General features: G+C 31.4%; 1 protein-coding gene across 3 annotated transcripts; it reads left to right on the plus strand.

Moving 5' to 3' along the window:
• Positions 1-3,991: 3,991 nt before the first annotated feature.
• LOC139512365 (salivary peroxidase/catechol oxidase-like) lies at positions 3,992-24,407 on the plus strand. 3 transcript variants are annotated; one of them, XM_071299942.1, is made up of 15 exons: positions 3,992-4,091; positions 4,803-4,843; positions 8,291-8,328; positions 10,145-10,184; positions 10,933-11,076; positions 11,896-12,072; positions 12,946-12,985; positions 13,469-13,578; positions 14,190-14,291; positions 15,291-15,383; positions 18,722-19,214; positions 21,461-21,661; positions 22,271-22,437; positions 22,926-23,034; positions 24,103-24,407. In XM_071299942.1, the coding sequence occupies exons 2-15, from the start codon at positions 4,825-4,827 to the stop codon at positions 24,185-24,187; spliced, it is 1,818 nt and encodes a 605-aa protein (XP_071156043.1). In that variant the 5' UTR covers positions 3,992-4,091; positions 4,803-4,824; the 3' UTR covers positions 24,188-24,407. The 3 variants fall into 3 exon arrangements, with proteins under 3 accessions (XP_071156043.1, XP_071156045.1, XP_071156046.1); XM_071299944.1 differs by lacking the exon at positions 3,992-4,091 and having other exon boundaries at positions 4,568-4,843; XM_071299945.1 differs by lacking the exons at positions 3,992-4,091; positions 4,803-4,843 and adding an exon at positions 6,071-6,240.
• The last annotated feature ends 1,820 nt before the right edge of the window (positions 24,408-26,227 follow it).

Here is a 26,227-nt window from a genome sequence, read left to right on the forward strand (position 1 = left end):
TAACAGCCGCTACAGCTTTAACTGTAAGGTATCCTGAAATTGTTAGTACCTATATTCCTAATAAGTATTGTTTTGCAATATATATTTCCAAAGTGTATTGATTAAACTTAAGCAATGGAACATGTGGTCTTAAATAATATCTTCCGAAAATGAAACTTTGATCATGGTAACATACATTTAAAAGGTTTTATTTGTGCAGATGAACACATAACAAATTAAGATCAATTGGTTGGTGTATGTGCAAAACAATCATACTGAGGATGGAAACAAGATAATGGAAAAGGAGTGTCTCAAAAGATTATTACATTTGTTTTATCATTATTTAAATAAAGAAATATGAGTTCCATTATCTAAGATTATAGTGGCGCCTGTTGTCTAACATGTTTACTATTTCACACTCTTATTGGATCAATTTGTACATCAAATTCTTAATTTGGTTGTTGAAAAATTTTCAGTCTACTTTTAAGGCAACTAATTGGACAAATCTTATATCCTGGGACTTGCAGAAAAATAAACAGCTAGTCTCAGATAAAGAGAATCTGTTACTGCGAGTCAATGATTTAAATTTGATTTCGCATCTTAGCCGTTGTCTCTATAGACACAACAGTCAGCTCGAGGAAGATTTGTATCGCAATTTTTCTTTAAATCCTCTCTTAATCGAAATTATTATACTTAAAAAACGCCCCCTTGGTACGTTAGAAGTTCAAACAGGAACATTTTTTTTAGATTTATATCGCAATTTTTCTTTAAATACTCTCTTAATCGATTTTTTTATACTTAAAGAACGCCCCCTTGGTACGTTAGAAGTTCAAACAGGAATGTTTTTGTAACTAATCTAAGAATGTGTAGTAATTTCGAAAGCGGTGATAAACCTAATAATAAAACAGAACACTAAACAAACTGTTGATAAAGGTAATAAGCATGTACAAAATAATGTAATAATGGAGGTAATTATAACTTGGATGGAGAGTTGCCTCATGGCACTAATACCACATCTTATATCTACTATCTAATAATTAATATCAAAACTATAATTGTGACTCCCCTGTTTAACCAGTACCAAATATTAAACATTTCTAAAATATTTCAGCCAAAAACTCGTTATGAATCTGGATTTAGAATATTGTTGAATCATACATGTTTTTCAACATATACCAAAAATGTTTCAAATACCAGCATGACAAAGACGATTATAGCGCATTATTCTCCTACAGATCAAATTTAGATAAAAGACTGGGTCAAATCTTGCTTAGACACTTAGCTTTCGAAAGTCTATCGATGCATTTACTTTAAGGCTTTATTTAACTTTCTTAATTTATTCGATTATATTACAGACTGATAATAAAATCTTGCAAATCGATAAAGAAGAGACTAAGTGAGGTGATAAACAGTTTATTTTGTAAGTTTGCATTAATATTTTTTTTTTATAAAACAGTACATATGATTTGGAGATCGTATATCTCTGCAGTATATTCATATTTCAATATATCGAAAGTAAATATATATATGAATGAATACATGTTGTTCATACAGATAAAAAATGAATATCTTGTAATTATTCTATTATTCGAACTTGCAATAATACATTTGGTAATAAAAAATTGTAAGTATATAAATCGATTGACTGAAGTTCAATGCTGAAATGAAGATGAGATAATTGATGAGAAAACACAAATTGGTCACAAATAATGTTTATTTTTCAAAACAAATAGTCCTTTCAGGCTATGTGTAAATTTCGTGGACCTTATATATATATTAGCAATAAGGTGTTGTTTCAGTACTGATTTTGATTTTTTGTACGTTTTTACAGGTACACTTTATTTTTCGATGAAAGATCTAAAAACAAAACCCAATTTAACTACAATACATGTTTTAAAAGATATATTGAGCATAAGTGAATCCAAAATAAGATACGTCGTCAATACATGTATGTTTATTGGAAATATGCTACTGTCTTTTTTTTTTTACATTTTTACTGCTATTTCTATTTCTAGAAATGCAATGTAATCGTTTTTGCGATATATTTTGAAGATTTTCATTTTTAATGTGTATCGATGTATATTGATTGATTGATTCCGTTTGATTTTCAATATAGACTATTTTGATAATTAAGAAAGGCATATGCGCATGCGTACGTGGCATATATCGTTTCATTCCAATGTAAATTTAGATCCATTATTTAAAGTCCACAATTTTAAATTGTATTATAAAACTAAAATGCTATATAATTTAAGTGCAAATACTGTAAATTCAGAAATTATTGCGTGCATTTATTTATGCGATTTTGTCATTTTAGACTTATATGCGATTTTATATTTTACGATTTTAAGAAAAATCATGTTTAATTCATATATTATATCTTAAAATGCGAGTTTAAATTATTGCATTTACAACTCTGTCGCATTTTTCGCATTAATAAAAACCTCGCATTAATTTCTGAAGTTTACAGTAATTAACGACAGGGGGTTTCCAAAACGAATGAGAAAAATAAACTTTGTCAATTCTGTGGTCTGCAATGAATGACTTCAACCGAAACCCCAGAGACCACAATGTTTTTAGACCTTCAGATGTACAGGACTAGGAATATTCAATAAATGATTTTTACCAAAAAATGTATTTGAACGAAATCATCACTTTTTTTCGTGATCAAGACTGTTTTATTTGGGCTGCGTCGGATAAAAATCGACCTTATGCAAATAAATATCAATACATCTGTTACCCTCTTTTGGGTTAAAAAAAATCTCAAGGGGAAGTCTGTAACTGTTTCAAAATTGATTTGAAAGAAGAACCCTGCAAAACAGACCAACATTCACCTTTTAATTTTGTAAATTTAATGTACCAAAATCGTTCAAAGTCTTATATATCTACATGTTAACGTACACTTGAATAAGGTCGATTTCTATCCGACGCAGCTCATTTGTTAAGGTCAAATATATGGCACACCAAAATGACATGCTAACGGAAAACAAACATCTAAAAATATTTTTATCTCAGCGAAATCTTAACAAAACAAGTAACGAGTATTCTAATATAGCATACGTACCAACCAAGCCAGCAAGAAGAATAAAAATCCCCATTTTCGACATTTTTGTTGTCACTTTATTTTTATATACAATAAAATAAAGTACCGTAAAAGATGTAAACGGAGGAAGAAAGTCCAAATACAAAAACCCAACAAAACAACAATATACTGTATTTACGAATGGTCGCATTTTCTGAAAACAATTCCAAAGTACTTAACCTGCTGGTATAAAACCATGCCATACTTTAATATAACATCAGCTTACTCAAAATTAAGTATCATTATCATTTACGAATAGTAACTTGGAGAAATGTTGAAATGTTGAAGAAAATTCAGTTCAGTATGCGTATTTTATTCTGGTTAGTAAATTGACGTCAATGTTACTTCAAAATACATGTGTTTGGTGTGTCACTTCAACATGTTCAACTACAAAATCAAAATAATTAATATTGTTCTATGCCGTGAAGACATTTCAACGTGGGATAAAAGTTGTAAGCAAGTTTGTGAGTTTAGAATCATATTCAAAACACTATGGCTGTGGCCATTGATTGACGACCTTAATTATCCCTTTGACTGGGACAGATTAGATGAACGTTTGTCTGTAACGACCACTGCTCACGACTTACTTATTATAGAATTTAAACTGTGGGGTAACCAAAGGTTCTTAACGCCTTCAATAATAAAAAAATTCGAAAAATTAATCAGGAAAAACCTTTATGTTTTAATTTATATTATTGATATAAATCATAACATCGTGTTATTCCTGATTAATTTTTCGAATAACTTCATTTAGGTGTTTAGAACCTTTAGTGACCCCACAGTTTAAGTGTCTTTAACAAGTACATAGTGAGCAGTGGTCGTTACAGACAAACGTTCACATAATCTGCCCCAGTCAATGGGATAATTTCGGTCGTCAATCAATGGCCACAGCCACACTGTTTTGAATATGATTCTATTACTCTCACCTGTTTGATTGCAAAGTGATTGTAATGGATTGACAACATATGTGTAGTGGTTGGCTAATTTATTGGTTATTAAATTGTCTGTAAGCAAACGGAGTGTTCTTCAAGTAAGTTTTATTAATGCATCGACAACATTTCCGTATCTCGGACATCTTTTTTACTACCAATCATATACCACACTTGAAGCCGTACATCAGAACCTGTTAACTATACTATATAAAAGAAAGACCGCGTAATTTACAGCAATGTTTTAAAACATAAAGTTCAAATTTCACACAATCTCATCTAGGAATAATCATGCAGATTTGAAGAAACAAATTTAGTCATCACATACGATATGTTAACTCACCATTGAAGCTGACTTCCATGTACGATTTACACTATTTGTGTCTCCTTTGCGTTGATCAAATACAATTTTGTTTTCCATTCATGTTGCAACGATTGACATGAGTTGTTTCATTGTGTAAGCTTGGAACTGAATTGACGTACGCATCTGCCAAATTAGCAGGGTACCACTGATGGATTTGCTAACACAAAGGGCAGGGTTGACGTTAGGCAAAATATGGCATTGAATTTCAACTTTATTATAAAATATCACTTATTAAGGAATAATTTAATTCTTAATGGGTTCATTTCAAGAACTATTAGAAATATTTTGGTTAATCAAATCTCTCTATGATTTTGGAGAAGTAGACAAAATACGACGAGTTTGTGCATTTTTAGGTAAACTTTATCGCCATCTAAGATCTAAAATGTTTTTCAACAAAAGATGCCGATTTATATTGGATTCATATAAACAAATATTTTCTTGATCATAGATGAGGGAGCGAAAGTAAGTGAATGCTACTAACTATCATGCGTACGAAAAACACTCGATCAAATCATAATCAGGTAGTCATTACGTCATAGTATATAATGCGAGTTACAGTAATATCTCAACTATCATTACTTTTAAATTTGTAGTATTTTGGCTTCATTATTACATTCAGAAATATCCTACGGCTGAGTTAAGCCCATTGTTAACCTACTCCTTTTTATATATATATACCATTGTTGGGCTAAACTTTGGGCAAAGAATATATGAATTATATTGATAGTCATGTCGATATGTGTTCACTAATTTACACGTACTAGTATATAGTAAAATTGATGTTGATGTATCTGCATGGTTAGTACAATTATTAAATAAAGACAAATAAAGTCTGATCTGCAAAAAGCAAAATCACAAAAATGCTGAACTTCGAGGAAAATTAAATACGAAAAGTCAATAATCAAATGGCAAAATCTAACGATAAAACACATCAAAAGGCAAAATCGAATGATAAAACACATCAAACAAGTGGACAACATCTGTCATATTCCTGACTTGGTACAGGCATTTTCAAATGTAGACAATGGTGGATTGAACCTGGTTTTATAGTACTTAACCTCTCACTTGTACCGCAGTCGCATCAAATTTCATTATATTGACAGCGATGCGTAAACAAAACAAAAAGACACAATAGTAAACAAAGTAAACTATTTACTTGTCACTATACCTGTGATATGGCTCGAGATAAATTGTATGCGAGATAATTTCAATGTACAAGAAAATGTAAGTTTACTTAACTGGATGAGTATCAGGGATATGAAGAAAAACATGCAATAACAAAGCCAGTGAAGAAAAACCATAACTACACGAAAACGCAAGTACAAATACTAGATGTACGTATATTCTGTTGGTGTAAGCTTTTTATTTATGTTTAATCAGGTAAATAACTGCGTAGTGTATGACTACCATTGAATTCGTAACAAATGTAGTGGAAGTAAACTGCAGCAGTTGAAACATGGGAGGACCACTATGTAAAGTTTTTGATTTTCCATAAATAGTTAAATTAAATAATCATTTAACAATTTTGTCAGTCATTTTAATTCAATTTAATCGACAATACAACAGCCTCGTAACATGTTTTAGATGTAAGAATTTGAATTTACAAAGAAAGTTATTTGATATTTCTTCGAATATTTCGTTTTTTCGAAATCATTTGTATTTGATGGTATATTTAATGAAAATCTTTTATTATATATTTTTTTTTTCAGCACAAATGCAGTGGAAATTTTCGATGCAATAACATGCAGGTTACATGTTTGATAATCTAATAAAAACTGAAATTAAATAGTAATAATCAGAGTCCAGCAGTCATATATAATTAAAAGGAATCAGCAACATAACAGTCTCGTAATGATTACTGGTTGCAAGAAATTGAATTCACAAAGGCAAGTTCATAGCATATATATTTTAACATCTATGTTTTTCAAACCTATTTGCAGATGATAGCGCATTTTATAAAAAAATAATAGTAAATAGCACTGAGAACTTTTTCATATAATATGCAGCACCTCACTATGGGGTATATATTTTAAACTTGATTATATATAACAGAGCTTATGTATTATATGGCGATTTATTTAAGAGAGGGTTGCTGCTAACCATGAAGCTTTTGGTCTTTTTGGCGACGTTCGAACATTTTACGAATGCTATTATGACAAGGTCGACCGTCATTAAATGTGTGTGTCACATATGACTTACAATTTGTAAACATTTTCGTAGTCATCGTTAATATTTCCCCAAATTGCGATCATAATTTGAATGTTTTGCTTGAAATGAGCAACTCATCTTATGTCACAAATGGGAACAGGAACTTCTAAAACTAAAGGAGCAATTTGAGTTTACTTAATGGGACACCAGCTGTCAAATTCATGTTCACCGATTCTAATCAAATTCTCATATTTGATTTATAAAAATGTAAAACATTTATCCAAACTATTAAAAGTCTTAATAAAACAATAAACAAGGCACAGGCATGGAAATACGTAGCTTCGTTTCGTGTGTATTTGAATCTATACGCCATCTAACTATTTATCTCTATAATCATCCGATGGCCATATAAGCGATGTAAACATAAATATAGATACAAATAGATTAAGCAAACACGTGCTGTTGAATTATTCTAGGTCTATTTAATTTCAGATTTCAGATAAAAAATAAATGTTTATCATCGTTTTTACCTGTATTAGAATGTTTATTTGTGGATCGAATCAGTCAATCAAATGATTTACATTTGTTTCACTTTCAATGTGACATTCTCTTCCTTAAAATAATTTTTCACATACAATTCACGTGTTATCCATCTCAAGCTATGGGGTTAAATTAAAGTTCAAATGAATACGGATTCAATGAGGTCGAATTATTCACTTGCAAGCGAAGAATTCTTAATCAACGTTTTTTTGCTTATTTTGACAAAATTGAACCTTATTGGCTAATAAAAAGGCAGTATTATTTCACTATTTGTATTTCATTACTGATTGAGCAAAAATATATATATATTAGGTTTTTCATATATCTCTAGTGCCCCTTTAAACAGGGGGTCTTGTTGTTCAATCTATAGTAACTTGTAATGTGTTTAGTGCAGGTTGTTAGGCTATGGTGTATTTTGTTTTGCTTCGATCTGTTTATACCTGTTGCAAACCAGGACCCTGTAGTTCCGTTTTTCCCCTCTCATGACTGATGTGTTTCCCTCGGTTTTAGTTTGTGACACTTTATTTCTCTTCTAAAACAAAACAAACAAATCAGCCCATTTCAATTTATTTTTCGGTGTAAAATTTCATTAAACGAAAATTCTGCGAAATGATGTTATCATCTCTGGCAACCAAACAATGTGAAGTCATATGTATGCTTCTGACATCAAAATTAATCACCGGGCTTTTGAAAGATTCTTGTACACCTCAAAATGCAATAATTTGCATTAAAAACACATTTAGGTGACAAATTAGAGGTTTTTGTTACATATAATTGAATAATATATAGTTACTTATATTATCATATGGGGGTAAAACGGAACAGCCAAAATCGTATCGTGTGTATAGGGCTTCCAACGTTTACACAATTACCGAATTTGTCATATAAGAATCGAAATAATTCATGATAGTCGTAGACGGGTTGGAAATTCATATTCGTATTTAAGCTCTCACTGCCGCTCGGGATAAAATAATTGAATATAAATGCCCAACCCATGGTTAAATGTAAACAAATCTTAGGCTGGCATGAAATATTTTTATTTGATGTAAAAACGTATACATGTTAAATAGCTGTCTTATATGTTTATGAAGAATATTTATGAAAACTTAGCCACTGATTTTTATGGAAAATCTTATCTTGTGCTGATCTTATTTTTATACTAGAAGTTTTTCCAAAGAATTTACTATTCAGGATATTTGTGATTCTTTAACTGTTTACGAAAAATAGATGTGTTTGACTATTTTTCAGTGAGAATGTATTACATCATAATAGTAGCTACTGTGTTGGTAAGTTTGTTTTGATGTTAGCACCGATGTTTTAGCAAATCTAATGGAGAATAGATGTGGGGTATGTGTCAAAGAGACAACAACCTGACACAAGAGCAGAAAACAGCAAAATACCTATGGGTCTTCAACACAGCGAGAAAATCCCGCACCAAGAGACGGGTTAGATGACAAATGTGTATTAGTTCAGTGAAAATAGACTTCACACTAAACTCCGAAACACATTAATGAACTGAAATTTAAAAAAATACAACATATAAGACTAACAAGGGCCAGAGATTTCTGACTTGGGACGGACGCAAAAATGCAACAGGGTTAAACATGTAAATGTTAACATACCGATGAACATAACTTTAAAGAATATATCTATCCCTATGAAAACTGAAATAATGAAAATTATCGCTATTTTCCGAAATTTTCCTTTGATCTTGCTGACTGATAATTTCCTTTCTCAGCGGAGTCGAGTGGTATGCAAATTATTGCTAGAAACTAAGCGGGCACATGTCGTTACTAATGAAATTGACATGAAATTGACAACGTCGTCATAGGTAAAATAGCGATAAACAGATTATCATTGGTCATCTCAATTCGATTGTTATTCTTACTTTCGCCGTTCCGGCCAAGGCGAGAAAATCAATCTCGTTGAGATGATCAACGATAATCTATAACACACTGCAATTCAAGACAAAAATAGAAACAAAGTTGATCATTTGCACACATGTGTACTTGTTAACAACGAAATAAACTGCACGAATGGGTTGTGACGATACCAATTGCAAATAGTTATCAAAGGTTCCAGGATTATAAAGGTACCAGCAAAATTAAAGGCAACAGAAGTTTACCAATGCTCGAATCTCATCAATCCATAAAATATACGAATGACGAAAGAAAAAAGAAATTGCATGAATCCCCAAAAGAAACAAGACCGGATGATAGACAGGATAAGTGTCACCTGAGATGCATGTAAGCTATCAATTACTCGACACGCGAATCAATTCCCAGGTAAACTGTTATAAGTTTGAATAAGACACAATCGGTATATTTACAGATAAAACCACTGCTGTTGTAGCAAAAAAGCTAAGAGCGCGGAAACATATGAATAGAGAGTTGAGACACTGATTCATCGTATCGGGGTATTAATTCTAGTTTGGAGTTACGGTCACCATTATCTTCTTATATTTTTCATGGCGGGGATGTATATAACATTAAGACAGAACAGTGACGTTGAATTCAAAGCTTTTTGTACAGAGATATATACGCCTTCTACACGATAAAAAAAAAAACCCGATAACAATGCTCTTTTGAGTGCGAAGGTGCTCCATGGCATTTTTTCTAGCATATATGTACCATTGTATTGCAGTGAAATTAAAAAATTCCCCTTACTCGATCAGTGTGGTCCTCTGTACCTTGTAGAACCTGTTTATTGTTTTATTTTCAAAATAAGTTCTTTTATTAAATGTGCATTCAGAAATTGCCATATTACAAAAAGCAAGCAAATAATGAATAAATCCGTCAGTATTGAAGAAAAATGAAGATTTGAGACAAACCTTATATTTTCGGTAGTATCCTTAATTTGATGTTCACTGTAATATATGAGATGCAAGCACTTACTAAAATGTGGGTTATTCAGTGGCAGGTCATCATTGTTGAAAACATCAAAGGTTTCAACTTATTTGTATAACCTCAATAGTTTTTAAACTCAAAATGAATATTCAAATTATATAACACATTTTTAAGTAATTTCATTTGTAAACTTTTTCAAAAGTATCTGTTTAAATACTTTTAAAGCAATATTAAGTGATATGTTTCAACGTTGCAGATTATTATCGATAGCGCCAGATCAGGCTACTATCACAAAGGTAAGCACATTTCCATTCGGTAATTTTATAAACAAGGTGAAGTTAAATGAAGGTAATTTTGTTTCTCCTTTTTCATTTTTGATCCCTTTTTATTGGTTAACGCTTATAAACTGGAATTTTTCTATCAATGTGGTGTAGACCAACACATATAAAGCATGCAAACACAAAAGCCTATTGGCATTTGATAACCTTCACTGACGGAATTCAATTCATTAATGTATGTTTGTCTTAGTTCTATCCCATCGAATTTGTTTGTTACTTTTATTTTTTTCTTTCAGATGGCTGGGTGGGGTGATATAATTTAATTTTTCTCCATTTCATTATTTTCAAATTTATCTATTTATTCTTGAACGCTTTAAATTGTTATTTTTCTATTGGAATACTTCACACTACGTGACTGGAATCAATGAAATGTTTGACCTGTGTAACAAGTGTAATCTTAGGGGTGCCAAAATTAGGGGATGAATTTAAGATCTCAAAAATCGATTAATATAAGGGGATTATAATTATGTAACTAATAAAGACTACGGGAATTGAATAAAATCCAAAAGGGGGAGGATAAATACCTCGGTCGGAAAGCTTAATCCGTCATGTGAATCTAAACTTATCAACATGTCAAAATCTGAAACACAATGAAACCTACAAGTCAAAGTAGTTTTTGGTTTTCTGTACAAATAAATATCATACTAATAAATTCTTTTTTTTTTGGTTTTATGTTTATTTATCAGGGATTTGATTATTATTATAGTAATTGATTGCCCAAAGAATGCTCGCTATAGATCAGTTGATGGGTCTTGTAACAACTTAATACATCCAACTTGGGGACAGGCTGGAACAGCACAGAGAAGACTGAAGGATATAAATGGACGACCGATGGTATCATATGAGGACGGTAAGAAATTAGCTTTTAATATATAAACACATGTATATTTTTAAACCAGATAGGTTAGAATATATTATATTAACGAATAAGGAAAATAAACATATCTTCCTTTTTTATTCAACCACTTTGATTGGCAAACAACAATCTTGTGTTTTTTTAAAGAAATAATTGAATGCTTTTGTTTGAAATTTTATTTGGTGTTATAAAATAAAAGATATACAAATGTCAGTGCACCAGATGCATATTCCGACAAGTAATGTCTCGTTAGTGATGCTCGAAATCAATATATTTGAATATTCATATTATAATGTTTAAGAGATGATCAAACAAACAAAAAGATCAGTTGCCCCGGCAGTTAAAGCATATCCTGCTCCACTAGTGGAACCCGTCGTTTTGCTCATGTAAATACTATGACTTTTATTATGTGTTATTCATTAATTATTTATTTATTTATGACTTCAAGAAGTAAAAAAGGGAAGAAAGATATAAAACAGTACAAAAAAATGACAAAGCAACACAAGCACGATCGAAAAACTTTGGATGAAACAGATGCAGCAGGAGTGGAGGCAGTTTCTGAGCTACGAGTGGCAGGTACAATAGCGTGATATTGAAGGTGCATTTGGTTGTGTCACCATCGAGAAAAAAGATGACGGATTGAAAGTTGATGATCTTTGACACAGATAAACTATAACTGTCAGTCAACTATTAAGGGTTTTCTTAATTCTCCGATCACTGATAACATGCAACATAATTTATTTTTTCCGTATAATGAATTTTGATGTATATAAAAACGTAAATTGTTAAGGTAATGTTTTTATTTCTCAACAGGAAAAAGCTTACCAAGAGGTTTTCCGAACAGACTTCCCGATCCGCGACTGGTCAGTAATGTAGCTTCTGATCCTGCACTAGGACCATTTAATCAGTTTGATAAAATCAGAACAGGGCAACACATGGCATTCGGGCAATTACTGGCGCATGATTTCATAGAAACGGATATACCATCAGGTATAGTCAAATAATTTGACATATATTGATAACAAGTTTATTGATAAGAATCCAACAAATAGCATACAATTGAATCAAGGCAAATGATATTCAATTACACTAATTAATCCTCTTTAATAAGTATTGATTTGAATGAATCTTTTAAATTGATATTTATAATTATTACTTGATAAACAATGTGATACTGGAAGATACTTGTATATGAAACTGATATTCTATGTGCATATTGAATACAGATAACAGTTTCGTAAAAACAAAATATTGAAAAAGATAGTGTTTTCTGTGTATATATCTATTTAATGTAACACATACTACAACGTTTAATGTAAAGAAAGAAAAAAGTAAAATAACAAAAACACCGAATTAAAGTTCAAACCGATTACACAAATGGAAAACAAATGTTATATTCCTGACTTGGTACATCTATTCCTTATGTAGAAAAATATAGGATTAAACCTGGTTTTAAAGCTAGTAAAACTTCCCACTGTACATGTATGTCTCGCCATGTTATAGCCTTTTTGCGCTAATGTGGCCTTACACTAACCACTAACACTAATCAATCAATCAATCATGTACATGTATGCCATTTGAATTGAATTCTATTATATTGACAACAATATATGATAAAAAATCCCAGATATAAGGGGTTAAGTGTCATAAATTGAAAAATGACTTGCACATTACTTAAAAAAGAGTGCTACAATAAATTTGACAACAATGAAATGTAGAAAAAAGATTGTGGAAACCAAAAAGTAGTTAAAATAAACAGATTAAAGATATCTTAGTCCTCTTTAATAGACATTTAAATGTATCATATGGATGTAGAAACCAGTGTAATATTGTTAGGAACAAATATTTGCTTTGTTTTCATAGGGATTGACTGTTGTAATAGATCAGATCCAAACTTTGGCAAGTATGACCTAGCTTCTAATTATCTTTTTTTTTTCTTTTTTTTTTTTTTTATAATTATTGGTTTTAAAGGACAATTATGAATGTTAAAGGTGTTTTTAATTTGAACATCCTCGGAATGATTAAAAAACCTACAGGAGTGCCCTCCAAGTATATTAATAAAGAAATCTGACAAAGCGGACATCTTTAATATAAAATGTGTCAATATAAAAGTTTAAGCAATCAAGGGCACTACGTCCTGTTTTTTTTCTACTATCTATTATTTTCTATTATCTTCTGACATAGTTCTTTTTAAAAGTAATGCTTCATTTTTGTTATTAAAAAATAGTTTTAACATATTTATTATTTAAATCTTAGAAATCAACATGTAAGTTGGAAAGATCTTCAATTGTTCTTTGAACAATTGTTTTAAAAATAAATCATTGTTGGAAAAGAACTGAAATATTTAATATATTTGGTCAGCATTTCTTTATTTACTTTTATATAGCCCTGATGTATGTTTTCCTCTTGATGTTTCTTATGGTGATGAACGATTTCCACCAGGATGTAAAAACTTTATAAGAGCAAAACCTGCAAAAGAAGACCCATATTTGCCTTGTAAGTTTAATTCTGTTAACGATTTATTACTTTCCTTTTACAACACGAAACAAATTTTTATCATGTCGACTAATTCACACCAAACGTATCTTATAAGTCATATAAGTACGAAAACGCTTAAAACATTACAAAACAATACTCTGACGTAAACATTTCTGCTGTGTGTGATACTGTCCAGGCATTTTTTTAAGATTCAGAAATGTTGTGATAGAAACAGTACCAGTTAAACGGTATGTCAATAAATAAACACTAACTACTTGAGGGAATACCAATGCACATCTAGTTTGAAATACGTACAAAACATGTGCGCATTCAAAGTCGTGTATGTTCATTGCTACATATAGTTTTTCTTCGAACTCATTTTGTATTGTACTGTGAAGGGATAGGGGTATATTTATTATTGTAGTTTACAAGTACGTCTTTCCCTTTTGATATTACAACTTTTGAAGATAGTATTTTATATAATATCTTACCATGAATCTGACTTCAATATTAATGTGCAGATCTGTTAAAACATTCACATCATTGTGTGTTGGCTGTTTAACTAATTCAAAAGCAAATGAAAGTACAAAAGAACAATCAATAATTCATCATAACTCTTTATTTTTCAGCTTATTGGGAACAGATAAATCTGCTCTCCTCCTACGTGGATGCTTCATTTTTATATGGGAACCAGCATAATTTGACTTTAGAACTTAGAGTACCTAATAGCTGTAGGTCATTGATGTGTAGATATACTCAATTGAATTTTCATTGTTCAACTTTTCTTCTCTTTTTAATTTTCAATTGTTTAATATCAGTCTTTTTCTACATATCACATGTTAAATATACATACGGATTTAACTTTCCTTACCAGTCCCGACTTTTCAATTGAAATTTAACATCGAAATTACGAAGATACTGACAAACGCGACTAAATCTCTCCAGGAACAAAAATAATACACAAACCTGTTGGAATAAGAAGATGTCAATCAGATAACATTATTTTTCTGCCACAATTACAAAATCAAAATATTCTGCTCAAATGTCACAAAACAACAGTTAGCATGCACAAGATTCCCAAGTAAAATAAAAATGTGTTTGAAGACATAGTGTACAATGAAAATCGCAATTCAAAACCATATGACTCGAAAATACAAGTTTTCGTCAATCCAAGAAAATTGGTAGTTTAAAAGTTAAAACACATTTTTAACCTTATCGTTTATTTCTGGTGAATTTCCCGACTAAATCACATATTTTCAAGCTTAAAAAGATGACTTATTACAGCGGTACATCTTATCACCTTGTTTTAATAGGAAATGTCCCTCCTCGAGGGTCTCTGATACTGATATAATCAACGACATGGAATGATTGATTGCTTGGTTCTTCCTTTAAGCACAAATGTTTTTTTTTCTTAAATATGAGTTCTGGACTGCTTAGGAATATATTATGGTTATGTTTATTATTGAGTTTTATAAATTATGAGTTGACGGTCTTTAATGTACAAAAAATAATGAAACAGACATATACCGACAATAAGACCATTCGTTATACATTAAGATTTTCCAATATATATAATTCAGTTAAACTCATTTTTTGTAGGAATACTTCATGACAATGCATTTTGTTGTTGTGTAATGTGAAAAAAAGAGTCACGTAAAATATTCATTTATTAAACATGTAGGTTATCATAATTCTCCGATGTGTTCACTTTATGTGTACTTACTTTATAGTTTTGATGAAGACAGACCCAGGAAACCTTTTACCAACACGTAAAGGGGGAAGTTGTTTAAAATTGACAAATAATGATAGATGTCCATTTGCAGGTAACAGTAAACTTATGAACAACCAGCACACGTTATTCAAACATCTTATAGTCGAAACGCTTGTCTGTCTAGCGTATTAAATCTTAATTCTGATAAAAATGATGAGTTTTGTTAAATCGATATAAAATAAAACTGACTGCTTCAGTTTATTATCAAATGAACTTAAACACATCGTCATTGTTCAACTTTTTCACCTGTTTGATGTCATTAAGTTACACCTGATTACCTTTTTACAGCATTGTGTCGCATGTATATCATGTTCCACAAATATGATAAAATTTACAAACCTTTTATGCATATGAATTTATAAATTGTAAACCAATTGTTTCATATTCATATATACACTGATTTAAGTAGTTCAGGGGTATGAAAAATGACATGATTTTCCTATACTTTACCAAAATAAAGATTTTATTATGCTTGTTCAAAAAAAGTATGGGTACCGCGCTATTTTTCAAGGTACGATTGCCAAAAATTGCTTAGATTGTGCATGAATAAAACACATTTTTGTGCACGAAAAGAAATCTATGAGACAAAATTGTATAATAAAATATGAGAAGATGGGTTTTATAATAGATTTTAAGAAAATAAAAAGAAAAAATGGTCACCAAACTTTTGAAAATTTCCTTTTATGTCCAGTATAAATTTTGTACTAAAAGAGATTTCCCCTTGTAGGGCTTATTTGAAAAAATAATTCTAAAAACACAAACTTTTGGTATTTGTTGAAACATTTTCGATAATGCAAAGAATAACAAAGTTTTCTTTGTATAAATACACAGTGTAACCTATAAATTACAAATCCGTCTACCAATTTGCAGAATTAGATGAAGAACTAGACCGATTATTTACTGTGATTGTACAATTCAAGATGGCAGTATACCCCTAAACTACCTAAAATCAACAATTATGACTGATTGGTTGAGTGTTGCTTGCTTTATGTCCAGTTGCAATTATTTCATACATGTTCAGGGTGTAAAATTAGTCTTTTTAAAATCTTAATTAAAAACCAATATGTTTTTAAAGATTATATGCGGATATAGATTTAGCCTTTCAGATATTGATTGGCTGAAAAAGAAGAAGAGTTATATTTAATTTTTTTTAGTTTACCGATGACTGACAAATTTCTGATTGTGGAACTTTCTCTATAATTGTTGTTTTGTCACTGTCTTTGAGTACGGCTACATATGTTTAAATTGTAAAATGAAATAAGATTTAGCTCATGTGAATCATACTGTTAAAAAAAAAGTAAAATCACAAAAATACTGAACTTAGAAGAAAATTAATTCGAAAAGTCCATAATCACATGGCAAAATCAAAAACGAATGGACAAGAACTGTCATATTCCTGACTTGGTACAGGTATTTTCAAATGTAGAAAATGGTGGATTAAACCTGGTTTCATAGCGGTAACCCTCTCACTATGATGACAGTCTCATCAAATTCCGTTATATTTACATTGATGAGTTAACTAAACAAACACAATAAATAAAATAGTCAAAATATGGGTACATCAGTCATCATCGTATAACAATTTTAAAAGGAACAGTGAAACGGAACACAAAAAAATCTATCTACAACAAATTCATTGATTTGTGTGTCTGACGTCAGAAGGTGCATATCACTGAATTAAGATTTACTGTAAACATTTACTTATCAAGTTGAAATTCATTAACATGCACAATTTAAAAGAAGACAAAAAAAAACATTGTCCTGAGCTTCCTCTCGTACACCAGGTTGTAATTCATGTACTTGACAATCAATGTGCATCCAAACCTCAATTACTTAGAGCATGTTTGTATCTTGTTAAAAGAAGTCATGTATATTAACAGTCGGAAACCCGGTTGAAATAGAACAAAAGAATCGAAGCTCTTTGTTAGAGAAGGCGATAAATGTGTACTGTATTGTTTGCTATAGTGACAAAAATTTTAAAAGTTAATAGAAACAAACAAAATTACAATTTTCTTCTCAATTACGAGGTGTTTTATTCTAAAAACACCATTTGCATAAGTTTTCAATTTATATAGTCCATAGTTAATCAGAACAATTAGATTTTAAGTCGACGACATGTGTATCTTTCAAGTTCGATGGAGAAAACGCATAACCTCCGATTTTTTTGAAAAATTTTCGTGTCTGCCCATCCATTAAGTGTCTCATAAAAAAAATTCCAAAAAATGGGTAACAATTGTATCGAAAGGAGAAAATCGAGTGCACCTTTTTATGTTAGGGCGTGTTTGAGTTGAATATTTTGTCTTGATATCGTTCAAAGTAAGATTATTTCATACATCGTCTCGCTTCAGATTCTATTATTTTTATATACCAAAGCTACAGATTGACTTTATAACACAAAAAAATAACAGTACTAAAAGATAAAATATATGAGTCAAGTGAAATACCTATCTAATGAGTCACAAAAACAGAGAAGGTGTGTTCGAATAGCTATTTTTTTTAGTGAAAGTACTTGACGACAGTCTTTCAAGTTGGATGATGAAAATGCATACATTTGAAAAAAAAAAAAAAAAATTTGTGTGTGAAAACTAGGGTTTTTAGTCTTTATACACTAAAAAAATCTAGTCTGCACTTCTACGAAATTTTTAATTAGAATTTTTTTAAATGTTTATGAATTTTAGAAAATTCCACCTGACAACCGATCAGACAATAGTTTTTAGTTGAATCAATGCAGACAAGATCATTAACTGATGCTCATTAGCTAGTTGATACATTTGTCTTTTAAAATACAACTGACATATACGGATCGTAATGGTGCAATGTGGATAAATTTATCGGTTTCCATTAGCAAAATTGGTAGCGAGTCATCCCTACAATGGCTTCCATTTCTACGATTGTGAAAATGAACTGGCGTAATAGGGAGATAATTTTGACGAAGTAGAATCCTGACTGTTAAAGGAAGAATGACGTTTCATTTGTTACAATTATGATGATCGGCATTCCGCTGTGGCACTTTAACTGCGTTCACCTATGGTTTGCAATTGTGTCACTGCAACGTTAACCCTAAAATAAATATCTGAAGCTACAGTTATTTTCCTGATTTTTTTTTTGTTTTCCCAAAAATATATATTTGTTAAATAGCCAGAGTTTGTTTTACTTTTTTGACATATTAACATATTGTCGCTAGGAAATTTATGTCTGTCTAATTCAAGATATTTGAACCATGTTTTTCTCGTTGTGTGTATGTCTTTTTTATAATATGTAGATGAAAGTAGATGGACTTGAGTGTAATGTCCAATAATTTTCGTTATTTTGTAATCCTTTGTTTGTATTATTTAGAATAAATGTACCTACAATTTCATTTCCCGTTCTAAGTGAACTTAACTATTTCAGGCGACAAGCGAAATCACGAATCACCAAATCTGGGTTTAAACCATTTGCTTTTTGTCAGGGAACATAACCGATTATCTACACAACTTCACGAGCTAAATCCATGTTGGAGTAATGAAAGGGTTTTCCAAGAAACTCGTCGAATTATCATAGCGCAAGTTCAACATATTACGTATAATCATTTTCTACCACTTGTTGTTGATCAAGATACAATGAGACAATATAACTTATACTCTAAACCAAATGGTTTTGATAATTGTTATGATGATAGTGTTGACGCTTCCTGTCTCAATAGTTTTGGGATAGCTCCATGGCGTTATGGACATTCGCAAGTAATGGCTGAACAATCTGAATTAAAAGATGACTACAAAACTATATTCGAACATAAAATAGAAAATAATTTATTAAGCCCTTATTTATGGCAATACGGCTATGGAAAACATGTTACAAGTCTTTCAAGATGGCTCGCAACAGAACCAGCTTTAAAAATTGATAAGTAAGTAAATTAATGGAAACAAACATTGTTCTAAAGGTTGCTTTTTTCAGTAAGTATATGGTTTGAAAAATATTTGCAAAGATTATTAGCATTGAAAGCAACATATGAAATCGTTCAAACAGGGGCCATGATTTCCAAATTTACCCTTATTTAATTACCTATGTATCACTAATAACGTTCCAAATATGGCATTTTCGCTTACTACGAAATTTTCTTGATCGATGAAAAGTAGTTAAAAAAAGGAAAAGTGGTGATATGATTGCAGGTGAAACAACTACTCATGTGTCTACAAAACACAATATGACGTAAAATGTAATAATCGAAACAGGGCCTTGTGTGCCTACTTTGGCATCGTTAGTTAGTATTCAGAGTAGTCACCTTACTTGCCTCCTTTAGTTTGTTCAGTGATATTTCAAACAGTATCTTTTTTGACTTATTCGTTATCTTCGATCATGTTCAGAACTTTCGGTACCCTTCTTTGCCTCCTAAATCATCTTCCATGATGTTCAGAACTTTCGGTACCCCTGTTTGCCAGCTTAGCTATTTTCAATCATCCTCAGAACTCTTTGTACCCCTGTTTCCCTCCTCGGCTATTTTTTTTTTATCAAACTCAAATCTTTTGGTACCCCTGTTTGCCTCCTTAGCTATTTTAGATCATATTCAGAACTTTTAGTATCACATTCGGATATCATCAGTGTTAATATAAACAGTGCCCCTGTTTGCAAGGTTAAAATTCACCAGTGGAAAATCTAATCAGTACCCATATTTACAGTATATTTGTTTGCCTGATCGGAAAGCATCATTCATTATCTTAACCGTATCCCTGTTTGTATACTTCGGTCTTTATGTAATATTCTGAACCGCCAATCTGTGTATGAAGTATGTATCTGCAATGTTAATTCACAGGATGTTACAAGAAGAGTTTTTTTCTGTATAATACAGAGAAACGCGCGTAAAGGCAGATATCAATCGTGAATATAACTCATTCACCCGTATACTTATCGAATAATCTATGACAAACTTTACAGTATTCCTATCAACCAGACAAATGTAGCTAAATGATACCCGGACACATGTTTTTAGTCAACACATCATTTCTTTGTAGAATTATATCAATCTCGCAGTCTTGTTTTAAGCGTATTCTTACACAGATGGTTGTATATGTGGTTCAAACTATTTATTTGCAGAGTCCGTTTAGTTTAATAATTTCTTATCTGTGTACCTGCGTTGCCAAACAAGAAATCAGGGCTAGACACCTTTCGACTCTATTAGTCATTTCGTCTTCCCATCCACAGACCTAAGCTAGATATATTTCGTTTAAGTTTTTTAACTTCTAAGAAAGGAATAATTTGATATGTTGGTCCTCATCTGATAGTGTTAAATTGAAAAGTGTAGGCAATTTTCTCATCTGCCGTGCAGCTACTTCGTGTTTAGGGATAATATGAAGTTTCAATCAATGATATTTACCCAGGTGAAGACCCACGATTGGTCTTCTTATGCCTTACATTTTGGAAACTAGAAGACGGTGTCACAATGTGTCCCCAGTATACGAATGCCCCACTCGCACTATCATTTTCTATGTTCAGTGGACCGTGTAATTGGGGTAAACCATCTAATTTGGCATTAAAATTAAAAAGATCATATTATAGGGAACATGTATACTAAGTTTGAAGTCGATTGAACTTCAACTTCATCAAAAACTACCTTGACCCAAAACTTTAACCTGAAGCGGGACAGACGGACGGACGGACGGACGGACAAACGAACGGACGGACGGACGGACGAACGGACGGACGGACGAACGGACGCACATACCAGAAAACAGTATGCCCCTCTACTATCGTAGGTGGGGCATAAAAAAATAATATCGATTATTCCAAAATACGCGTAATTCCAGGGCTCTCTTTTGATGCTTCAATTGGTATTTTGTTCGCACCAAAAAATAAACTGAATGACTTTGATCACGAAAGTTTTGATGACAAAAAAAAACCAAATAATTTAGGTAATGAGCTATAATTCAATCTTCGGGCACGTTTAAATTTTGTAAAAAGCACAAACGTCACCAAAGGCAATGTAATCGAGGCTTAATTGGACAAGCTCAAATGGAACACAGACTTATTTAGGTGTAGTCTAGAAATGTTCATAAATTTTTGTATTGTAATCAGTCTCATATATCAGAAAAAGTTTTCGGAATGTTTCAGAAATAGTTTTCGGAATGGAAAAAAAAACAATTATATTTTTTTCAGTTTTCTGGTTGAAGGATTGCGTGACAAACTATTCTTCATCACGTCACCACCAGGTTCAGATCTGTTTGCGTTAAATATACAACGAGGGCGTGATCAAGGTGTTCCTGCATACAATGAATGGAGGAAATTCTGTGGACTACAAAAATTGAGAAGTTTTGACGACTTTGGAAAATTTGGCTCGAATCTTGCATTAGTATATAAGTATGTTTTTTTTTATAATTAATCTGAAGATTTAAATGAAGGTTTCATTATTTATAAAATTCATTATGTAATATTATAAGTGAAATTAAGAAAGCTTACGAAAATTTTATATAATTTACAGCTACCGTGAACTCTTACCACATTTTATACCCATGCCTCACCAAAAACTAAAAAACGCGTTGTAGGATCCCAATATTGATTTAGAAGTTGAAACAATATTCAAGACCTATCATTTCCTATATTTATTTTTTGGGGATTGATACTAAATTGAAGCTATTTAACAAAAGGGTAAGGAATAGTAAACTTGAGGTAATCCATTCGAAATTCTCTTTTTTCCTTGATTATGACATCACCGAAATAGATTTATCTGCGAAGTTTTGCGTGTCATAACGGGTGCAACTTACAAAGTTGGGATTGCATACCATTCCGGACTTATGAGGCCAAGAGCGGTTTTCAAAAGGGTGCAATATTATTTAATAAAAAAAAATCAATATGAAATATTTAGTCCACGAGTGTGAAATCTTTCCTACACATCAGTGAATTATCATAAAATAAAAACACGATCATGAATAACATAAGAAACCTTTATACCAATGTTGATCTCTTTAGATCAGTAGATGATGTTGACTTATTTATTGGCGGTCTATTAGAAGAAGGCGAAAACGGTAGTGTTGGACCTACTTTTTCATGTATTATGGGCATTCAGTTTCAACGTTTCAAAGTTGGAGATCGATACTGGTATGAATCATCTGATCCAGATTTTGCATTCACAAAAGGTAGCATTATATTTTATTTTTCAGTATTTATTTAAAAAAAAAAAAAATAAAAAAAAATAAGGAGATGAGTTTAATTTTCACCATTCAAAGATATCCTATGGAACATTTTTTGGTTTAGCGGCCTGCTGAAGCATGTCTTCGGGTACGTGATTTCGCCGCTGTATTGAAGATCCGTTCGTGGTCTTCGGTTAAGTTCTGCTCTTTGGTCGGGTTGTTGTCTCTTTGACGCATTCAGCATTTCCATTCTCATTTTTATTCTAAACTTTAAAAAAAGATACTGTCATTCCAGCTTTATTAATGTTATTTCTTAAAATGAATCAGTCACAAATGTATAAATAAATATCTCATTTGAGCAATATATTTAGACATATGTAAACTCTTGTAAATTGAGTTACTTATAAGATAAGTATGAACATAGATTATATACAATTACATATTTGATTATATACCTGTAAATTCTTTTAATTTTGAACGTTTCTTCCTTTTAGATCAGCTGAACTCTTTAAAATCTACTTCATTATTGTCCAAAATATACTGCACGAATTTTGGATTGAATGAGATACAATACGATATATTCATGATTCCATCTTTAAAGAAGTAAGTATCTTGATAAATTATTAACATGGCGTATATTATACGCGTAGCTGAGAAATAGGCATAAAGTGTTTAGTCTTACAAATTTGACAGAGTACTTTGTATAACCGTGTTATGCATAGGTAGCTTGATTTGTTCATCAATAGCGTAGCCAATTTGCATAAACAGTAAAAAAAACCAATATTTTCTCAATTAACAATATATTTTCAAATATCATAGTCGAAATAACACTATCTCATATGTTTCTATTTATATAAATAACAGAATCTCTGTATGTCCGAGACAAATAGAACAAGTACCACACGAATACAAAATTTAATGAGAAATACAAAAAATCTCCAAATTTATTTGAACGAAAAAAGATATTTCTTAATATATGATTGGATTTTTTTTACGGAATACTGCAAACATTTTAAATTTGTCGAGTTCATAAAAAAAGAGAAGGAAAGCAAAACAGAAGTCTAAGAAATAATAGAAAAAATCATTGACAAAGTCATAAATGTACAGCCGCATGATGCCATTATACTGAAATTTCCCCTGCGGCTACAAAGCCTGTTGTTTTAACAAATAGTTTTTGAATCAGTAGTTCACAACTCTGAGAAAAAAGTACACTTCTCTTTGATGTTGATGTTAATATATATATACAGATAACAAAAAGTGCCCTTAAACTAGGACATTGTCATTTTATCAATTACATTGTTTCAAACTTCATAGTACGTCAATCTATTTGCGATAGAACAGATGATGAATTTGGTACAATTGTTATGGATATAAAGTATGACCCTTTTGTTTTTAACATGTGCGTTGTTCCGTGTGGTTTGTGTTATGTTCAGATTTCTAAGTCATCGGTACAAGCCAAACCTCACAGAAAAACGACAGTCTAACAGAATCCTAGATTTATCACACATAAAGATCACAGTTGTTCACTTATGAGTCATGTTTTGGTTGTCACATATACTTTGAATGAAGTTGTTATGTCTCATAATTATAACAGCTACTGCTGCTGATAATATTTATCTAGATCAAATCATGAGTTACAAGTTCAAGGTGTTTTCTTATGTTTTCTTTCAGTCCAGTTTCTTACTGTAGAGACCTTCCCGATATAAACCTGTACGAATGGAAAGACAAAACGTGTGTGTATGGGCCACACAACTAATTGATAAATGTCTGAGTGATCGCCTGACGTGACAATAGCTCAACTGACTCACTTTTTCGAAGATTAAATTCCATTATTGTACAGTTTTTGTTCAAAGAACATATTGTAATGTCTTGGTTTTTAATTCACTTGTGGTATTATGGATGTGGAAAAATCAAATAATTTATTAGAAATGGCGATTAAAGATGTACTAGCTACGAGATGTATACAAAAATTAAAATGAGACTTTTTTTTCAATCATAAAGAAAGTGAAATAGTGAAATGATAATTCGCTTTTGGAAGCCTGGTTCATTTTTGTCAAAATAAGCATAAAAACATCGATGAGAAATTATTCATTTGTGAGTGAATAATTCGACCTCATTGAATCCGTATTCATGTGATTTTCAATTATCCCCTAATCTAGAGATGAATTACGCATTAATTGTAAAATTGAGAATGGAAATGGGGAATGTGTCAAAGAGACAACAACCCGACCAAATAAAAAACAACAGCAGAGGGTCACCAACAGGTCTTCAATGTAGCGAGAAATTCCCGCACCCGGAGGCGTCCCTCAGCTGGCCCATAAACAAATATATACTAGTCCAGTGATAATGAACGCCATACTAATTTCCAAATTGTACACAAGAAACTAAAATTAAAATAATACAAGACTAACAAAGGCCAGAGGCTCCTGACTTGGGACAGGCGCATAAATGCGGCGGGGTTAAACATGTTTGTGAGATCTCAACCCTCCCCCTATACCTCTAACCAATGTAGTAAAGTAAACGCATAACAAAACGCACATTAAAATTCAGTTCAAGAGAAATCCGAGTCTGATGTCAGAAGATGTAACCAAAGAAAATAAACAAAATGACAATAATACATAAATAACAACAGACTACTAGCAGTTAACTGACATGCCAGCTCCAGACTTCAATTAAACTGACTGAAAGATTATGATTTCATCATATGAACATCAGGCACAATCCTTCCCGTTAGGGGTTTAGTATCATACCATCATAACATATATGAAAAGAACATAACCCGTGTCATGCCAACAACTGTTTTTAGAATAAATGTGTTTAGTTCCGATGCAAAGACCTTATGTGCATGTTCAAAAAATATCAACACGAACAAGAAACAAAGATAAATAATTTGATTGACTGATCCACAAAATATTATTCTTATACAGGTAAAAACGCTAATTAACTTATTTAAAAAAGAATATTACATTAAATCAAACTCACATAGAAATATTCAATATCACGAGGTCGATACCTATTGATATCTATTTTTATTACATCATGTTATGTGACCGTCAGCGGGTTTCGGAGGTCATCTAGATAGTAAATTGGATGGTGTCTATCCTGAAATGTACACAAAATTCTAATATGTATTATCTTGTCTATGCATTGTTAACTGTTTATTTCAGGCTTATTGTATTTTGGATATATGTTTAAGTATGTTATAAATCAAACATGACAATTCGGTTAAAATCGGTAATCATGATTTTGACAGCCAATGTCCCTTCAAATATTAATAAGTATCTAAGACTAGGTAAATCATAACTAAGAAATTCGAATCAGAAGGCTATCATTAGAACCAATGGATCTACCAGGTCTCCTGATATTGTATCTTGCAATTAAAGATATAATAGCGTTGATAATATAAAAGTATTCTCTAGATTTTTTATTTATGGCGAATTTTATTGTGAGACTGCGTTTATAAAGTTTGTACTGTTTAACATACATCTGTGCTGTTTCCCATTTCTATTATACCTGTATCACAGTGTTGTGTGTGTTGTTTCAACTGCATTTTCATTGTATGTTCTTCCATGTCTCATATTTTATGCTCCTGTTCGACTGATCGAGATTCACGTGATTGTCCGAGCTTATATCGATGTCATCTGCACTCTGATACATAGTTGTCTCATCAGCAATCATATAAAAGAACATACAATGAAATAAAGTACAGAAAATCTTACTCCTCTTAAAATCATAAGACTAAATTCCATACACAAACAAACTTAAATCAAACAATATCAAACTGTATTGATGAATG

The sequence above is a fragment of the Mytilus edulis genome, chromosome 2 (assembly GCF_963676685.1).
Source record: "Mytilus edulis chromosome 2, xbMytEdul2.2, whole genome shotgun sequence".
NCBI lineage: Eukaryota > Metazoa > Mollusca > Bivalvia > Mytilida > Mytilidae > Mytilus > Mytilus edulis.